Genomic DNA, 18,609 nt, shown 5'->3' with positions numbered 1-18,609 from the left:
ATTTCCATGTACAACAATCTATGGTACCTCTTGCAGTTTCCACGCTGATTTCTCTCTATTCTAGTTTCAATGTAGTCATGAATAATGAATAATAATATAATAGTAATAATATGATAATATATTACAATAATAATAGAATTATATAATAATATATATATATACACTAGCTGTGCCCGGCCACGCGTTGCTGTGGCGAAGTATGGTGGTATGGGAAATAAAGTATTGAGGAATTGGTGGTAGTTAAGGTAAAGGGTCCCCTGGGTTGAGTGGGTTGCTAGGAGACCAAGTGAACAGAGCTTAGCCTTCTAACTGGCAGCAATTGGATAAAAACAATTATTCCTCTCCCTCTAATTAGGACTTTATTTTTCTTTTCTTTTTGTTGTATCAACCTAGAGGCATGGATGAAGGATTGTGCTGGCAAGTTTCGAGGTTGTGGGATGTTTACTTTTGTTGTTTTGTCCGCTGCCGTGCTGCTGGGAGGTGGGACTTGAGGCATAAGTTCCAATGAATCATTTGGGCCACATAGTTGTGCCTCTGTTTTTAGTCTGTCTGTGCGATTTTCTTACAGCAGCTGAGGATATGATCCATGGTTTCGTCGGTTTCCTTGCACAGTCTGCATTTTGGGTCCTCAGCTGATTTTTCGATCTTGGCCTGAATGGCCTTTGTCCTGATGTCTTGCTCCTGGGCTGCAAGGATCAGGCCTTCCGTCTCCTTCTTCAGGGTCCCATTCGTGAGCCAGAGCCAGGTCTTCTCCTCGTCAACTTTTCCTTCAATTTTGTCAAGGAACTTTCCATGCAGTGTTTTGTTTTGCCAGCTGTCAGCTCGTTTGTAGTGCGGTTTTCTTGTACTGATTCTGCTCTAGTTTGTAGTGCGGTTTTCTTGTACTGATTCTGCTCTAGTTTGTAGTGCGGTTTTCTTGTACTGATTCTGCTCTAGTTTGTAGTGCGGGTTTCTTGTACTGATTCTGCTCTAGTTTGTAGTGTGGTTTTCTTGTACTGATTCTGCTCTAGTTTGTAGTGCGGTTTTCTTGTACTGATTCTGCTCTAGTTTGTAGTGCGGTTTTCTTGGACTGGTTTTTTGTCTGCTGTGCTTTGAGGAGTTTCTGATTTTTGACTTCAATTCAAGCAGGTTCTTCACTTTGCTTTCCATATTCTGCCAGGGTACGTTCCTCTTCTTTGACTGCTTGTTTTACTTGTAAGAGGCTGTAGCGCAGACGGGAGAACAATGAATCACTGACCAGGAGGTCATAAGTTCGAGGCCCCCTCAGAGCTATGTTTGTTGTTTGTCTTTGTCCTATGTTAAAAAGGCATTGAATGTTTGCCTGATGTGTGTAATGTGATCCACCCTGAGTCCCCTTCGGGGTGAGAAGGGCGGAATATAAATGCTGTAAATAAATAAATACATAAATTGTAAGAGTAAAAAAATACAAGTTAAACAAGCAGTCAAAGAAGAAGAAATTATTATTATTATATTATTATCTGTCGGGAGTGATTTGATGGTGTGCTATGATTTCTGTTCCTGGGCGATAAATGCCGTTTCCTAATTAGTTCTGTCATAAAAACATGGCGAAACAAGACGGCCGTTCAAATCTGAAAATATTAATTGGATAATTTATTCAGAATTTTCTTCCCTAATATAAACAGTTAATTGTTCAATATTTTACACACAGCAAGTTTCCCACTTTTAAAATTTTAATATATATATATATATATATATATGTATAGCGCGAGCGAGAGATAGATTCAAAGATACTCTCTGAACACATCACGGCTTGGCTCGTTATATCGAAGCAATGAAAAGAAAAACAAAATTAAAGGGAAATCAATCAAGTGGGTGTCTTTCCCCCTCCGTCGCCCCATCCCGGAAACAACAAACCAGGGCACAAACTAGGTCGGATCCTTTGAGAGGCATTTCCCCCCCCTTTGTTTTAGTTGCCAAAACCTTCCAACTTTCCACTCAAGGGTTCTTGTTGTCTGATTCCCCAAAAAGCGGACACCCGTCTACCTCCAGCATTTCTTTCTCCCCAAACAACTATTGCAAACCTTTTCGATCATTGGAGAATCAACCATCAATGTGTATCAAAGGTGATCAATATTTTGCAGGTTCCCGAAAAATTGACTCCTATCTTCCCCCAGCGTTTGTTTCTCGGCAAAGCACTGCAAACCTTTTTGACCATCCGAGAATCAACCATTCGGATGAACAACAAAGATGAAACATGTTTCGAGAGTCCCCGAAAATGGATTTCTCTCTCCCTCCGGCATTTCTTTCTCCCCAATTTCCGAGCATCAGAAAATCAACTGTCGGATGAGCATCAAAGGTGGAAAATTTGTCTCGGAAATCGAGGAGTGATCCGGGGCTTCGGCGGTCGGGATAAAACCGAAAACTGGAGCCTATTCTGGGGAAAGGGTTGGATACGGAAACCCCGCAAAGGTCTAAATCCCAGAACCCCAAGGAAAGCGGTTGCGGGAAACTGAACTCAATCCCACAAATACTGTCAGGAAGTGGGTTTTTCGTGAGGATCTGCTGGAGGGAAAGAGGGGGCGGGGCAAGCGATAAATTTCCGGATTACGTTAAGGCCACCCAACCTTGCCCAAAAGCTCAAAGGACAACGAGAAGGAGGGTTTGTGTAACAAAAACAAAAAAAAGACTCCCGTTCTCCCCCCAGATCCTCCCCTTTGCCAGGCCCAGAGGCTTTGCAAAAGGACCTTCCGAGAGGCATAGAGTAGGTCAGTTTCCCGTCCGGTTTCCTCCCCGAAACCCAAACGGTCACCTCGGCCGGCCTGGCCTTTCTCTCTCCGACTTAAATCCGACGAATGCCTTTCCAAAGGGAAACCGAGAAACCTTTGGGGAGGCCTTCCTTTTCTCCACCAAGAAAACGAGACCCTTGCGTGGTTTTATGGCATTTTGTTGTGTTTCGTTTTCTCCTTCCTTCCCCAGCGACGATTCACATTATACGGAACTAATTTCTTGAAACAATAAAAAATAAAAGCTTATTCAGGAAAAGTGCAAAGACGCGGCCTCGTGAGTCGGACAGTGAACGCGCGAAATGTTTGTGGATTTTGGGGGCGCAAAGGAACGAACGGGGGAGAAAGCAGGACCCCCTTATTTTCCCGTACCTTGATATTATGAAAAATACAAAAATCCAAGACTTTTCCCCGGCTCTCCATGAAGGGAAATGGAAAGAGAGCTGCTCCGAACGGAGGGCTTATTTGCACGCAACCGACCCGTCCGAAATGAGAGGCACCGGGAGACGGAAGGCGACCGGTATAAATAAGCAACGCCTCTCGAAGCGCAGGAAACGAGAGGAGTCTAGAGAAAACAAACTCTCCCAAGCTCTAGGTTTGTTTCCCTGGCACCGTCTGGAAGGCACGTGAGACCCCAAAAAAAGAAGAAGAAGAGGGGCAAAGGACGGAGGGACGAAATCACGAATCATCCTCCAGCCCGGAAACTCCTTTGGGGTTCGTACAATTAAAGGTTGAAGGAGGGGAGTGTACCTTTCACAATGTCAACATGGGCACACTCACGTGCAGTGTACACACGCTCCGAATACTAAAAGAGTTTGGGCAACTCCTTGGCGGTTAAAAGGAACTCCGAGAAAACGCGGAGGCTCGCTGGCTACAACTGAAATGCGTCACGGCGCGAAAAACACGCAAAATGCACACACAGAGAGACCTGACAATGAATGCGAACGGTGAGAATTGTGTTCGACAACAACTCCGGACAAGACCCGGGCGACCGCTTTGACGACCTCGTTTGGCTGACAAGGAGTCCCGTCCCCAAAAGTTCGTAGAGATATAAAAACGAATGCGAACGGTGAGAATTGTGTTCGACAACTCCGGACAAGACCCGGGCGACTGCTTTGACGACCTCGTTTGGCTGACAAGGAGCCCCGTCCCCGAGAGTTCGTGGAGATATAAAAATAATCTATATTCAGGATTCATTCGCTCCAGGGAGGCAGAGAAAAGGGAGAGGAGAGCGAAAGGCCGACCACACACGCATCCCGCAGAAGAGATAAAACGGTTATGTACAAAAAGGAGAGGCTCGCCCGCTTTCCACAGAAACCTCGCTCATTCACATACACGTAGTATAACTCATTAAGAAAAAAATAAGCAGCAACGATTGGTCAAATCAGAGGGATACAAAGACGAGAGAAAGAAGACGCAGCGTGAGGGCCCGCTCGGAAAGAGGCGGCGTTTCCCGCTTCCAAACGTACACGCCTCCACCTCCACTGAGGTCGAACGTCTTCCGGTTCTGATGGGAACGACGACAACGGCGGGGCCGACGCCAGACCCTTCCTCACCCCAAAGGGGATTCAGCAGCCACAGAACCGTCCGTGTCAAAGAAAGAAATTTGCACCGAGCGGAAAACAACACGAGACAAAAACACGTGACGAGAACCCCATTCCCTCGTCCTGCCCCCTGCTTTGCCCCTGCGTCCATTTTAATCTTCTGGTGATTAAAAAAATCTGAATAGAAAGCGAGTCCACGTTGTCTCCGCAGATTTTGTGGGTCCTGAGATTGACGTAGAGAAGGGGCGGCGGCGGGGGGTTAGGAGGGGCTGGAGCGGGGCATGGAGAGGAGGCGCCCGTTCTTCTTGCCCCCGTTCATGTGGGTGTACGGGATGTGCTCCTCATAGTTCCCTTTCAGGCCCACCGAGGGGCTGCTGTCCCGGCCCAGGATCTCGTCCCGCTGCGTGTACGAGGCCGGGTCCAGCGGGATGCTCTCCATGTTCTCAAAGTCCAGCTCGTACTCCTCCGTCTCCGGCGGCTTGTTCTCCTCGCTGTAGAAGAAGGAGACCTCGCGGAAAGTGGGGTGGAGGTCCTCCTTCAGCATCTCAATGATCTCGGTGAAGGAGGGGCGCATCTTGGGGTTGTACTGCCAGCACATCTGCATGAGGTTGTGGCTGCAAGGGCACATGGGAGACACAACACACGCCCGTTAGTCGGACACTCCCGGCACGGAGGCAACCTCACAAGACTCTCACTATTTATTTGTCAATGAATATATTTGCTAACCTGTATTCTATGTGTATGTTCATTTACCAGTTGGACTGCACCTCTTGGGTGCGGGAGGGACTACAGACATGTGATTGTACTGAGCATGTTCAGACTCAGGACTCCATTTCATAGTTGGAAACAGCAACCTCCCAAGACTCTCACTATTTATTTGTTAATGAATATATTTGCTAACCTGTATTCTATGTGTATGTTGATTTACCAGTCGGACTGCACCTCTTGGGTGTGGGAGGGACTACAGGCACGTGATAATAATAGTAATAATAATAATAATAATAATAATAATAATAACAACAACTTTATTTTTATACTCCGCCCCATCTCCCCAAAGGGACTCGGGGCGCCTTACATGGGGCCTAGCCTGATAAAACAATCAAATATCAATGATACAACAATAAAACAATTATACCAATAAAACCTCAATTATCAGTAAAACAATCGATAAAATCGACATGAAGCATACAATATTAAAAGAGGAGACTAATTCATAAAACCCAGTACAGAATGTGCTGGACTGGGGAAGGTTAAAATGCACAATAAATTGCAAAATAACATTGTACTGAGCATGTTCAGACTCAGGACTCCATTTCATAGTTGGAAACAGCAACCTCCCAAGACTCTCACTATTTATTTGTTAATGAATATATTTGCTAACCTGTATTCTATGTGTACATTGATTTACCAATCGGACTGCACCTCTTGGGTGTGGGAGGGACTACAGACATATGATTATACTGAGCATGTTCAGACTCAGGACTCCCTTTTGTAGTCAGTCTGCTTTACACCTCAGTGGAGGTGGATGCCAGTCTATTTTACACAGACACGAGACCACTAGAAACAGTAGTATATCAATTACAGTACAGTAGAGTCTCACTTATCCAACACTCGCTAATCCAACGTTCTGGATTATCCAACGCATTTTTGTAGTCAATGTTTTCAATGGTGCTAAATTCATAAATACAGTAATTACTACATAGCATTAATCAATTTACTATGCACTTGCTTTATTTACCCCTGTCCTCGTTCAAACCTTACCTTAGGAAATTACTAATTTTAACCTAAAGTCTGCGGACTATTGATGAAGAATGATACCCTGTGTACTCAACACAGAGAGAAGCTATATCTTATTTGCAACACGGCTGCTATACTCACAGCCGCTCGGCGCCGTTTTCGGGCTGCTCCAGACACCCGCCGTCCATCACGAATTTCAGGACTTGCTCGTTGGAGAGCCCCTGGTAGGGCTGCTCCGCTAGGCTGTTGATCTCCCAAAGGACGACCCCAAAGGACCTGTGGGGTGGAAGGAGAGAGGGAGGGAAGATGCATGCATGAGATATATGGGAAATGTTTCGACTGCATAACAACCCACACCCGAGGCCCCTCTGCTCGGAGCAAGGATGCTCTGTTGAAGGAGGAAAGCCAGCCTAGAGTGGCCAGGAGGCCAATAGTGAAAGCCACTGTTGGGGCACCAAAAATGTTGATGCATGGTACCCCAATATCTCTGGTCTCTTTACTTTCCAGTCAGAAACAGACGGCCTTAAAGGGAAACCCAAGTCCCTGTTTGGGCGCCAAAAGTGGAATATAAATGCTTTAAATAATAAATAAATTAATAAATAAATAAAAGTGTTGAGGCCCCATTCCCCAATCTCTCTGGTCTCTTTGATTTCCCAAAGACGAAAAATGGAGAGAATTACAAATGCCATAGTTTAATTCTGCATCATGTCATGCATCATGGGATTAAAATAAAATTATATAAACATAAAATTATTATTGTTGTTGGAGTATGGCTGTATGTGTATGAAATGTAAATCAAGTGTTTTCTGCTGTTGAGCAAGAGTGTATTTTTCAGTAATGAAATAGTTAACAGCAGGCTAGTTTTGACTGACAGCCTGTTGTGATTGCTATGACCTATGAGACTTGATTTCCTGCCTTTGAGGGTTGGATATTCCTCCAAACTGAGGAATGTTGTTTATCTTATCTGTGGTGTTCGGCTTGAGCTCTCGCTGGAGATGGACTATGAATGCTATGCTCTGAAGCCGAGAAATGCAACTGTAAATAGATTATGTATCATCCCCTGACATTATTATTATTATTATTATAGTCTCGGAGTGTAACAAACACAAAATCAAACATCCTTTTCTTCTTCTCTGTGCTTTTGCTGCATGAAGGCAGAAGGGAGTTGCACTAGATGGCCCACGTAGTGTCTTTCAACATTATTATTATTATTATTATTATTATTGTCATTAATATTGAGGCTAGATAGCCATCTGTCAGGGGGCTTTGATTGTGACAGAAGGGGGGTTTAACTTGATTGCCCATGTGTGCTCTTTCAACTCTATTATTATTACTATTATTATTATCTATATAGATAGAAGTCAATGCCACGTTTAACTGTGTTTTAAAAAGAGTTAATATTTCAGTTACTCTGCTCTCATGAGTGGTTGCCATGGAGAAGGGGGCGGAGCCAACTGGGTTAGCTGAAGAGAGAGCAGAATTTGGAGGGAAAGTCAGTCAGTCAGTCTGTGGTCAGCGAACCACAGGGAAGTCTGATTCTCAGTTGAGAGAATCAGGGTGGCTCAAATGTGGGATTTGAGTCAAGTCTAAAATAAGTTTGGTGACTTATTGTAGGTAGTCTGTGCCCTGATGAGGTACAGGGAAGTCTGATTCTCAGTTGAGAGAATCAGGGTGGCTCAAATGTGGGATTTGAGTCAATTCTAAAATAAGTTTGGTGACTTATTGTAGATAGTCTGTGCCCTGATAAGGTACAGGGAAGTCTGATTCTCAGTTGGAGGATCAGGGTGGCTCAAATGTGGGATTTGAGTCAATTCTAAAATAAGTTTGGTGACTTATTGTAGGTAGTCTGTGCCCTGATAAGGTACAGGGAAGTCTGATTCTCAGTTGGAGGATCAGGGTGGCTCAAATGTGGGATTTGAGTCAATTCTAAAATAAGTTTGGTGACTTATTGTAGGTAGTCTGTGCCCTGATGAGGTACAGGGAAGTCTGATTCTCAGTTGAGAGAATCAGGGAGGCTCAAGTGCTGATTTGAGTCAAGTCTAAAATAAGTTTGGTGACTTATTTTAGGTAGTCTGTGCCCTGATGAGGTACAGGGAAGTCTGATTCTCAGTTGAGAGAATCAGGGAGGCTCAAGTGCTGATTTGAGTCAAGTCTAAAATAAGTTTGGTGACTTATTGTAGGTAGTCTGTGCCCTGATGAGGTACAGGGAAGTCTGATTCTCAGTTGAGAGAATCAGGGTGGCTCAAATGTGGGATTTGAGTCAATTCTAAAATAAGTTTGGTGACTTATTGTAGGTAGTCTGTGCCCTGATAAGGTACAGGGAAGTCTGATTCTCAGTTGGAGGATCAGGGTGGCTCAAATGTGGGATTTCAGTCAATTCTAAAATAAGTTTGGTGACTTATTTTAGGTAGTCTGTGCCCTGATAAGGTACAGGGAAGTCTGATTCTCAGTTGAGAGAATCAGGGAGGCTCAAGTGCTGATTTGAGTCAAGTCTAAAATAAGTTTGGTGACTTATTTTAGGTAGTCTGTGCCCTGGTAAGGTACATGGAAGTCTGATTCTCAGTTGGAGGATCAGGGTGGCTCAAATGTGGGATTTGAGTCAATTCTAAAATAAGTTTGGTGACTTATTTTAAGGTAGTCTGCCTCCTGATTAGGAACAGATACTCTGTGATTGAAGTGGAATTTTAAAGTTTGAAACACCTCAATATAGTTTTGCAACTGTTCAGTAACGTGCCTCAAACAAGAAGAAAAGTGATTGCAACCATTAAGCTTGTGCCTGAATAAACTTGTTATTGTTCTCTCAAACATCTCAGTCTCTGTCATATAAACACACATCAAGAAGAAAGAAGAAGAAAGAAAAACCAAGATTTAAAAGTCTCCTCTCCAAGTAGCTAGTGGCTATGTATTCCTATAGTAGTGGCAAGAACTGATGATCCCCTTGACAACTGGTGGCAGCGGATATAAAATATATAATAATTAATTAATAAAAACTCCTCCACATCTCCGCAATCGGTGTCAGAGGTGGGATTTAAAAAGATTCCCCTCTGCCTGAGTTCTTTACATCATCATTATTATTGAGGCTGGGTGGCCATCTGATGGGGGTTGCACTAGATAGCCCATGTGGTCTCTATGACTCACCACACGTCCGAGTAGGCCGTGAAGACGCCATCTTTCAGGGACTCCGGGGCCATCCACCGGACGGGCAGCAGGCCTTTCCCTCCCTTGCGGTAGTAGTCCGTCTCATAGATGTCCCTCGTCATGCCGAAGTCTGAGCAAGGAGAAGGGGAGACAAGGATGCAGAGTTAGAGCAGAGTTAATACCTGCCGGAAGCCTTCCAGGTATTAAGACTGCAATGAAGGACTGGTGCCATCCAATGGTGGAGATCTAATTAGTTGGCTCAGAGGGCATAAATAACTGGAGCTGGAGGAGGTAGTTGCTGGACGCAACGTTGTGGAACTATTACAATCTGAATTTCTTGTCGGTAGTCTCTTGGATGACTGGACTAGTGTGATGACTCATGGGCCATGTAGTCCCATTCCTGATACTATTGAGGCAGATGAAGAGGAAAACTTGGGTTTCCCACCGTTTCAGCCAGAAGTGGAGCCCTTGCACCTGCAAGATGTTTGCCCACCAGAAGTCAGCCAAGCAAGCCTTGAGCAGAAATCTCCCCCATTTTCTCGCCGGGATTATTATAATCAAGATAGAGGCGCTCGAGAGGCGACTCGCAGGAGCGCCAGGATAGCTGCCAGACAATTAGCTGATTAAGTCTGTTTCCCTTGGGAAACTTTAAGGAGTCATGCATCTGGACACAGTATGGGTTTCGTTTCTTGTTCCCCAGGGAAAGTGTTCCTTGGCGGGAAAACAAGATCCTATATAGGTGTTTGGCCGCAAAGAAATCCTTGCGGAGTCAATTCGTCAGCTTCGGGAGTGATTTCGTGTGTAGACTACGCAACTCCAGTTCCATGTTTCCAGGACCTTGTTCTCGTCCCAGCCTTGCCTTGCTCCCCGGACCTCGCCACGGAATTCGCCACGGACCCTATTCTTGTTCCTTGCTTTTGTTGTCTGGAATCAAGCCTTGTTTGCCAAGAATCTAGTTTGCTTCCAGCCTTGTTTGTCAAGTTCCACGGACTAAAGGACCTTGTCATTTCCCCTCACTTTGCTTGACAAAGTGTGTGTTTCGGTTAATGGATTACAACTTTGGACCTTAATATCTCATATTGGACATTGTTTCCTTGGACTATATTTGACCTCTTCTGGAAGGTCTACTTCTGAACTATATTCTTCACTTGTTTTTACTGACTTTATATATTCCTTTAATAAAGATATTAGATAGATTCTGGCCTCTGCGCATGGTTATTGGTGCTCTGCAGCCTGGGTCCTGATAACTAGGGCTCGAGTTGGTGAGACTGATGTGACCCTTGTTTACCCTTGTTGTGTATGACTATGGGCTACCTTTTGAGTACGATTAGATGTATTATTATTAGTATTACTATTTATTATTATTATTAAGCCGAGCCTAAATGGCCATCTGTGGGAGGGCTTTCACAGTGAAGGTAGAAGGGGGTTGCACTAGATCAGTGATGGCCAACCTATGACACGCGTGTCAGCATTGACACGCCTAGCCATTTTTGCTTACACGCTGCCGCACGCAGATTGATTGGATGACAATGTCTTTTGTGGCCAAATTTGGTGTGATTTGGTCCAGTGGTTTTGTTGATTACTCCACGGGAATTATGCACATTACATTTATTTATATAGAGAGATTATCATTATATCATACTATTATTATTCTAGTATATTATTATATTATTAGTATTATATTACAGTAGACTCTCACTTATCTAAGCCTCGCTTATCCAAGTTTCTGGATTATCCAAGCCATTTTTGTAGTCAATGTTTTCAATTTATCGTGATATTTTGGTGCTAAATTCGTAAATACAGTAATTACAACATAACATTACTGCGTATTGAACTACTTTTTCTGTCAAATTTGTTGGATAACATGACATTTTGGTGCTTGATTGGTAAAATCATAATCTAATTTGATGTTTAATAGGCTTTTCCTAAATGCCTTCTTATTATCCAAGATATTCGCTTATCCAAGCTTCTGCCGGCCCGTTATGCTTGGATAGGTGAGACTCTACTGTATTATTATATTACAGTAGAGTCTCACTTATCCGACAAAAACGGGCTGGCAGAATGTTGGATAAGTGAATATGTTGGATAATAAGGAGGCATTAAGGAAAAGCCTATTAAATATCAAATTAGGTTATGATTTTACAAATTAAGCACCAAAACATGGGAGGTGGTACTTGAGGCATAAGTTCCAATGAATCATTTGGGCCACATAGTTGTGCCTCTGTTTGTAGTCTGTCTGTGCGATTTTCTTACAGCAGCTGAGGATATGATCCATGGTTTCGTCGGTTTCCTTGCACAGTCTGCATTTTGGGTCATCAGCTGATTTTTCGATCTTGGCCTGAATGGCCTTTGTCCTGATGTCTTGCTCCTGGGCTGCAAGGATCATGCCTTCTGTCTCCTTCTTCAGGGTCCCATTCGTGAGCCAGAGCCAGGTCTTCTATTATTATTATTATTATTATTATTATTATTATTAATTGCCTTTGTCCTGATGTCTTGCTCCTGGGCTGCAAGGATCAGGCCTTCTGTCTCCTTCTTCAGGGTCCCATTCGTGAGCCAGAGCCAGGTCTTCTATTATTATTATTATTATTATTATTATTATTATTATTATTATTATTAATGGCCTTTGTCCTGATGTCTTGCTCCTGGGCTGCAAGGATCAGGCCTTCTGTCTCCTTCTTCAGGGTCCCATTCGTGAGCCAGAGCCAGGTCTTCTATTATTATTATTATTATTATTATTATTATTATTATTATTATTATTAATGGCCTTTGTCCTGATGGCTTGCTCCTGGGCTGCAAGGATCAGGCCTTCTGTCTCCTTCTTCAGGGTCCCATTCGTGAGCCAGAGCCAGGTCTTCTATTATTATTATTATTATTATTATTATTATTAATTGCCTTTGTCCTGATGTCTTGCTCCTGGGCTGCAAGGATCAGGCCTTCTGTCTCCTTCTTCAGGGTCCCATTCGTGAGCCAGAGCCAGGTCTTCTATTATTATTATTATTATTATTATTATTATTATTATTATTATTATTAATGGCCTTTGTCCTGATGTCTTGCTCCTGGGCTGCAAGGATCAGGCCTTCTGTCTCCTTCTTCAGGGTCCCATTCGTGAGCCAGAGCCAGGTCTTCTATTATTATTATTATTATTATTATTATTATTAATTGCCTTTGTCCTGATGTCTTGCTCCTGGGCTGCAAGGATCAGGCCTTCTGTCTCCTTCTTCAGGGTCCCATTCGTGAGCCAGAGCCAGGTCTTCTATTATTATTATTATTATTATTATTATTATTATTATTATTATTATTAATGGCCTTTGTCCTGATGTCTTGCTCCTGGGCTGCAAGGATCAGGCCTTCTGTCTCCTTCTTCAGGGTCCCATTCGTGAGCCAGAGCCAGGTCTTCTATTATTATTATTATTATTATTATTATTATTATTATTATTATTATTATTAATGGCCTTTGTCCTGATGTCTTGCTCCTGGGCTGCAAGGATCAGGCCTTCTGTCTCCTTCTTCAGGGTCCCATTCGTGAGCCAGAGCCAGGTCTTCTATTATTATTATTATTATTATTATTATTATTATTATTATTATTATTATTATTATTATTAATGGCCTTTGTCCTGATGTCTTGCTCCTGGGCTGCAAGGATCAGGCCTTCTGTCTCCTTCTTCAGGGTCCCATTCGTGAGCCAGAGCCAGGTCTTCTATTATTATTATTATTATTATTATTATTATTATTATTATTATTATTATTATTATTAATGGCCTTTGTCCTGATGTCTTGCTCCTGGGCTGCAAGGATCAGGCCTTCTGTCTCCTTCTTCAGGGTCCCATTCGTGAGCCAGAGCCAGGTCTTCTCCTCGTCAGCTTTTCCTTCAATTTTGTCAAGGAACTTTCCATGCAATGTTTTGTTGTGCCAGCTGTCAGCTCTAGTTTGTAGTGCGGTTTTCTTGTACTGATTCTGCCCTAGTTTGTAGTGCGGTTTTCTTGTACTGGTTTTTTGTCTGCTGTGCTTTGAGGAGTTTCTGATTTTTGACACACCAAGCGCAAAAGGTTGCCCATCATTGCACTAGATGCTCCTTGGGGTCTTCCTATTCTATTATTATTATTATTAATAATAATTCTAAGTTACCTCCAATTTTGACGGTGAAGTCTTCTGCCACCATGCAGTTCCGGGCTGCCAGGTCCCTGTGGACGAACTTCTTGGCGTTGAGGTACGCCATGCCATCGGCGATCTCCGCCGCCATCTGGATCATCTCCTGGAGGGTCGGGGGCGGCCGGCCGGGGTTGTTCTGGGGAACAGGGGCCAAAGAGTTTCACGGTTTATTTATTTATTATTTACAGTATTTATATCCCGCCCTTCTTTCTCTCAGGGCGGATTACAATGAACACATATATGGCAAACATTCAATGCCAACAGACAAACAACATACAGTATAGACAGACACAGAGGCATTTAACATTTTTTTCCAGCTTCACGATTCCGGCCACAAAGGGGAGCTGTTGCTTCACAGTCCACTAGTGGCTGTACTTCCTCATTCCTTTCCTCGCGTTTTGCTGGCACTTTTTATGATGTTGTAAATTAGTTAAATTAGCCTCCCGCATAAAGCGTATCTAAATTTCCCTACTTGACAGATGCAACTGTCTTTCGGGGCTGCATAGGTCAACAGCAAGCCGGGCTATTTAATGGTCGGGTGCTTAACCCGACCCAGGATTCGAACTCATGACCTCTCGGTCAGTAGTGATTTATTGGCTAGTAACCAGCTGCGCCACAGCAGTTTCCCTGACCCATGCCTCGTTCCCTTGCACCCACCGCAACTGGCACCACACGTGTGACCCTTACCTCTGCCTCCGGGCGCAAGGACCGCAGGTAGCTCTTCAGGTCCCCGTGGGCCATCAGTTCCATGACCACCAAGGTGGGCTGCCCTTTGGACACCACCCCTAAGAGGCGGACCTGGCGAGAGGAGAGAGAAGAATCCGTTTCTACAGGGGAAGTGCGGTGGTTAATACAATGGGAGTAGTAGATAGTAGAGATGTGCAATTTTTTTGTTAATCCTCATTAAGTCGTATTAAATTCGTTAAATCTGGACTTATGTGATGCCCAGGGCACCTTTGGCCCTGGACCCTGTGCCATTTCCTGACCAAGATGAAGAAGATTTGGATTTTCTCCCAAGTCAGCAAGTTTTGCAACCCTTCCAGATGCCTCATGTTGACATTTCCGAGCCAGAGCCAATTAAGGATGCCCTTGAAACAATGTCGGCTCTCCCAGATTCTCCGGAAAACTTGGCGTTTGATCGCAGGACATTTGTGTATACTGACAGGTCAAACAGACAGAGCCTCCGGAGAAGCGCCAGATTAGCGGAGCGTGGTGACTACGGTTAAGCCCAGATCTCTTGGGAAGAATTGGGGAGTTAGGCACCTGGGGTAATAACTGTAACAAGCTCAGTTCTCTTGGGAAGAATTGGGGAGTTAGGCACCTGGGGTAATAACTGTAACAAGCTCAGTTCTCTTGGGAAGAATTGGGGAGTTAGGCACCTGGGATAATAACTGTAACAAGCTCAGTTCTCTTGGGAAGAATTGGGGAGTTAGGCACCTGGGGTAATAACTGTAACAAGCTCAGTTCTCTTGGGAAGAATTGGGGAGTTAGGCACCTGGGATAATAACTGTAACAAGCTCAGTTCTCTTGGGAAGAATTGGGGAGTTAGGCACCTGGGGTAATAACTGTAACAAGCTCAGTTCTCTTGGGAAGAATTGGGGAGTTAGGCACCTGGGGTAATAACTGTAACAAGCTCAGTTCTCTTGGGAAGAATTGGGGAGTTAGGCACCTGGGGTAATAACTGTAACAAGCTCAGTTCTCTTGGGAAGTTTTAGGGAGTTTAGGCACCTGGTTTGAGGGAGCTTATGAACTTCAATAAAAGTGTTGTGTTAAGAATTTGCCTTTGCGGTGACAACTTTACATCTCACTGTGAAACATCATCGTCTCCAAGCAGCTTGACGGTGCGCTTACTCTCGAGTAGATCGGGCACCGGTCTACCTCCTTGCCTAGTTTGGACTGTGTTTCAGCTCCAGAACTCCTAGTTCTTGCCTTGCCTCGAAATCCTGTCTTTGGACATTTATTCAAGAGAACTCTTCTTGCTACTTACTCTTTTCCCCATTCAAACTCAGGCAGAGTTTGAGTGTGTTTCGGTTTCTGGATTTTGGACTCTAATACTGGATATAAGACTTATACTTATTAGGCAAAAATTGATCTTTCCTGAAAGGTCATTTGCTTCTTCAACTTTGCTGCTTAGTTCCTTTTGGGACCTTATTTGCTTTAATAAAGATATTATATTGTTATTGGTCTTCGTGTTGGTTTTCGGTGCTCCAGCTGCCTTGGGCGTAACAACTTATGAGAATTAGGGTTAGTCCATAATATGGAGTCAGATCTACACAGCTTCCTATATCTATGAAGCTGAGAACATTAAGATCAGAAATTGACAACACTGGAAGCAAAAAGTCCATAACATGGAGTCGGATCTACATGGCTTCCAACATATATGACGCTGAGAACATAAAGACCAGAAATTCACAGCATTAAAAACAGAAAGTCACTTGCATAAGAAGAGGAGTTTTAGGACTGCATAAAACCTTTGCCATAGGTTATGGGCCCAGTGCACCCAGTGTAACCAGTGCAAGGACTGACTTCAATCAAAGCAGGTTCTTCATTTTGCTTTACATCTTCTGCCAGGACAGGTTCTTCTTCTTTGGCTGCTTGTCTTACTTGCAAGAGTCCTCTGCCCCCTGATCTTCTCGGCAGATATAGCCGGTCAATGTCACTGCGAGGGTGCAGTGAGTGATGAATGGTCATGAGTTTTCTTGTTTTTCTGTCCAAATTGTCCAGTTTATGATGCCAGCAGTATATCTTATGACAGGTATGGCCCAGGTGTTTATGGCCTTGATGGTGTTGTCTCCATTATTATTATTATTCTACAATTCTATGAGAAGCGGCGCTTTCTCGGGGGGGGGGGGGGGGACGGACTCACCACGTGGTGGCAGCTGAAGCCCTTCATGACGGAGGCCTCGTTGAGGAACTCGATGCGCTCCCGCAGGCTGGCCGACTCGTTGACCGTCTTGACCGCCACCCGGGTCTCGGGCTCGCCTTTGACGATGTCGCGGGCGATGCCCTCGTAGACCATGCCGAAGGAGCCCTGGCCCAGCTCCTGCAGGAGGGCGATCTTCTCCCGCGGGACCTCCCACTCGTCCGGGACGTACACTGCGGGGAAGAGACACACACACACTTAGGTCTCCACTCCCTCCGGAACCGGAAAGTATTATTAATCGCAAGTCTCCTACCGTCACTAGCACTGAGGTACTCGGGGTTGGAGGAGGCATAGAGTGGCCCCGTCGGCCCTTCCGTCTGCCTGGGGTGCAAAACAAGAGCCATTCGTCAGCCTCTAGATTTCCTTTGGGGTCTCTTCCCATTCTATTATTATCATTATTACTATTATTATTATTTTATTATGACACAACAAATGAGATAGACATGCTGGATTTCGTATCACAAAATCACAAGTCGAACACTTCCCAAGTGTCTAGCACTGTGTGACGTATTATTATTATTATTATTATTATGACACAGCAAACGAGATAGATATGCTGGATTTCATATCACAAAATCACAAGTCGAACACTTCCCAAGTGTCTAGCACTGTGTGATGTATTATTATTATTATTATTATTATTATTATTATTATTATGACACAACAAATGAGATAGATATGCTGGATTTCGTATCACAAAATCACAAGTCGAACACTTCCCAAGTGTCTAGCACTGTGTGATGTATTATTATTATTATTATTATTATTATTATTATTATTATGACACAGCAAACAAGATAGATATGCTGGATTTCGTATCACAAAATCACAAGTCAAACACTTCCCAAGTGTCTAGGACTGTGTGATGTATTATTATTATTATTATTATTATTATTATTATTATTATTGTGTGACACAGCAAACAAGATAGGACTATTATATTATTACTACTATTATTACTATTATGTTTATATGTATGATGGCTATGATAATAATAATGATGAGGTCATGCTTTCCTTTCTTAAACATTATTTATATTATTATTATTTATATTTTATTATTATTATTACAATTATTATTACCATTATTATGTTTATATGTATGATGATGATGATAATAATTTCAATATGCAATTATTATTATTATTTTATTATGACACAGCAAACAAGATAGACATGCTGGATTTCATTTCACAAAACCACAAGTCGAACACTGCCCAAGTGTCTAGGACTGTGTGATGTATTATTATTATTATTATTATTATTATTATTATTATTATTATTATTATTATTTTATGACACAGCAAACGAGATAGATACGCTGGATTTCGTATCACAAAACCACAAGTCCCAAGTGTCTAGGACTGTGTGATGTATTTTCGGATGATGCGCACAGATCCCAGTAGGGTGGCCTTTTGCAGTTGGCAGGTCCTAATTTTGTCAATGCCTATTGTTTCCAAATGCCGGCTGAGATCTTTTGGCACGTTATTATTATTATTATTATTATTATTATTATTATTATTATTATTATTATTATTGTTGTTGTTGATAGAATTGGAAGAGATCCCAAGGACCGCTTGGTCCAACTCCCTTCTTGCTGCCTTCATGCAGGAAAAGCACAATCAAAGCCCTCCTGACAGATGGCCATCCAGCCTCTGCCTCCCTTCTTTCTGCCTTCAAGCAGGAAAAGCACAATCAAAGCCATCCTGACAGATGGCCATCCAGCCTCTGCAAAACAATATGTAATAATAATAATAATAATAATATAAAATAATAATAATAATAGAATTGGAAGAGACGCCAAGGGTCATTGAGTCTAACCCCCTTCGGGCTTCATGCAGGAAAAACACAATCAATGCCCTCCCAACAGATGACCATGCAGTCTCTGCTTAATGATATTATATTATTATTATTATTGACAGAATTGGAAGAGATCCCAAGGGCTGCTTGGTCCAACTCCCTTCTTTCTGCCTTCAAGCAGGAAAAGCACAATCAAAGCCCTCCCAACAGATGACCATCGAGTCTCTGCATAATTATATTTATTATTATTATTATTATTATTATTATTATTATTATTATTATTATTATTATTATTATTACTGGTAGAATTGGAAGAGATCCCAAGGACCACTTGGTCCAACTCCCTTCTTTCTGCCTTCATGCAGGAAAAGCACAACCAAAGCCCTCCCAACAGATGGCCAGAGAACAAACCTTCCTTGGTTGGCTACAGCAAGGCCGCTTACCTCTTTTTGATGAAGACGTAGGTGCCTCCGATAAGCATGATGAAGATGAGGGAGAAAATGACCGGTACGATGATGCTGACCAGGTTGGTGGGAGCGTCGGCTGGAAGAGAGAAGCGAGAGCATTTTTATGTG

At 43.2% G+C, this 18,609-nt stretch overlaps 2 protein-coding genes across 2 annotated transcripts in view; one reads left to right on the top strand and one right to left on the bottom strand.

The window, feature by feature from the left end:
• Window positions 1–18,609, top strand: part of LOC134293232 (uncharacterized) — a 183,464-nt gene that overhangs the window by 119,887 nt on the left and 44,968 nt on the right. The window lies entirely within an intron of this gene.
• Window positions 1,583–18,609, bottom strand: part of insr (insulin receptor) — a 110,998-nt gene continuing 93,971 nt past the window's right edge. The window contains exons 14-21 of the mRNA XM_062960204.1: window positions 18,478–18,577; window positions 16,489–16,556; window positions 16,179–16,408; window positions 14,000–14,110; window positions 13,289–13,448; window positions 9,164–9,293; window positions 6,167–6,301; window positions 1,583–4,902 (exon numbers count right to left, since the gene is read on the bottom strand). Of these exons, the coding sequence (XP_062816274.1) occupies window positions 4,548–4,902; window positions 6,167–6,301; window positions 9,164–9,293; window positions 13,289–13,448; window positions 14,000–14,110; window positions 16,179–16,408; window positions 16,489–16,556; window positions 18,478–18,577 (1,289 nt within the window). The 3' untranslated portion in view covers window positions 1,583–4,547. The remainder of the gene's footprint in view (window positions 4,903–6,166; window positions 6,302–9,163; window positions 9,294–13,288; window positions 13,449–13,999; window positions 14,111–16,178; window positions 16,409–16,488; window positions 16,557–18,477; window positions 18,578–18,609) is intronic.

The sequence above is a fragment of the Anolis carolinensis genome, unplaced genomic scaffold (assembly GCF_035594765.1).
Source record: "Anolis carolinensis isolate JA03-04 unplaced genomic scaffold, rAnoCar3.1.pri scaffold_7, whole genome shotgun sequence".
In the NCBI taxonomy this organism is placed as follows: Eukaryota; Metazoa; Chordata; class Lepidosauria; order Squamata; family Dactyloidae; genus Anolis; species Anolis carolinensis.
Note: the sequence above shows the minus strand (reverse complement) of the source record. Positions and strands in the feature narration are given on the sequence as shown.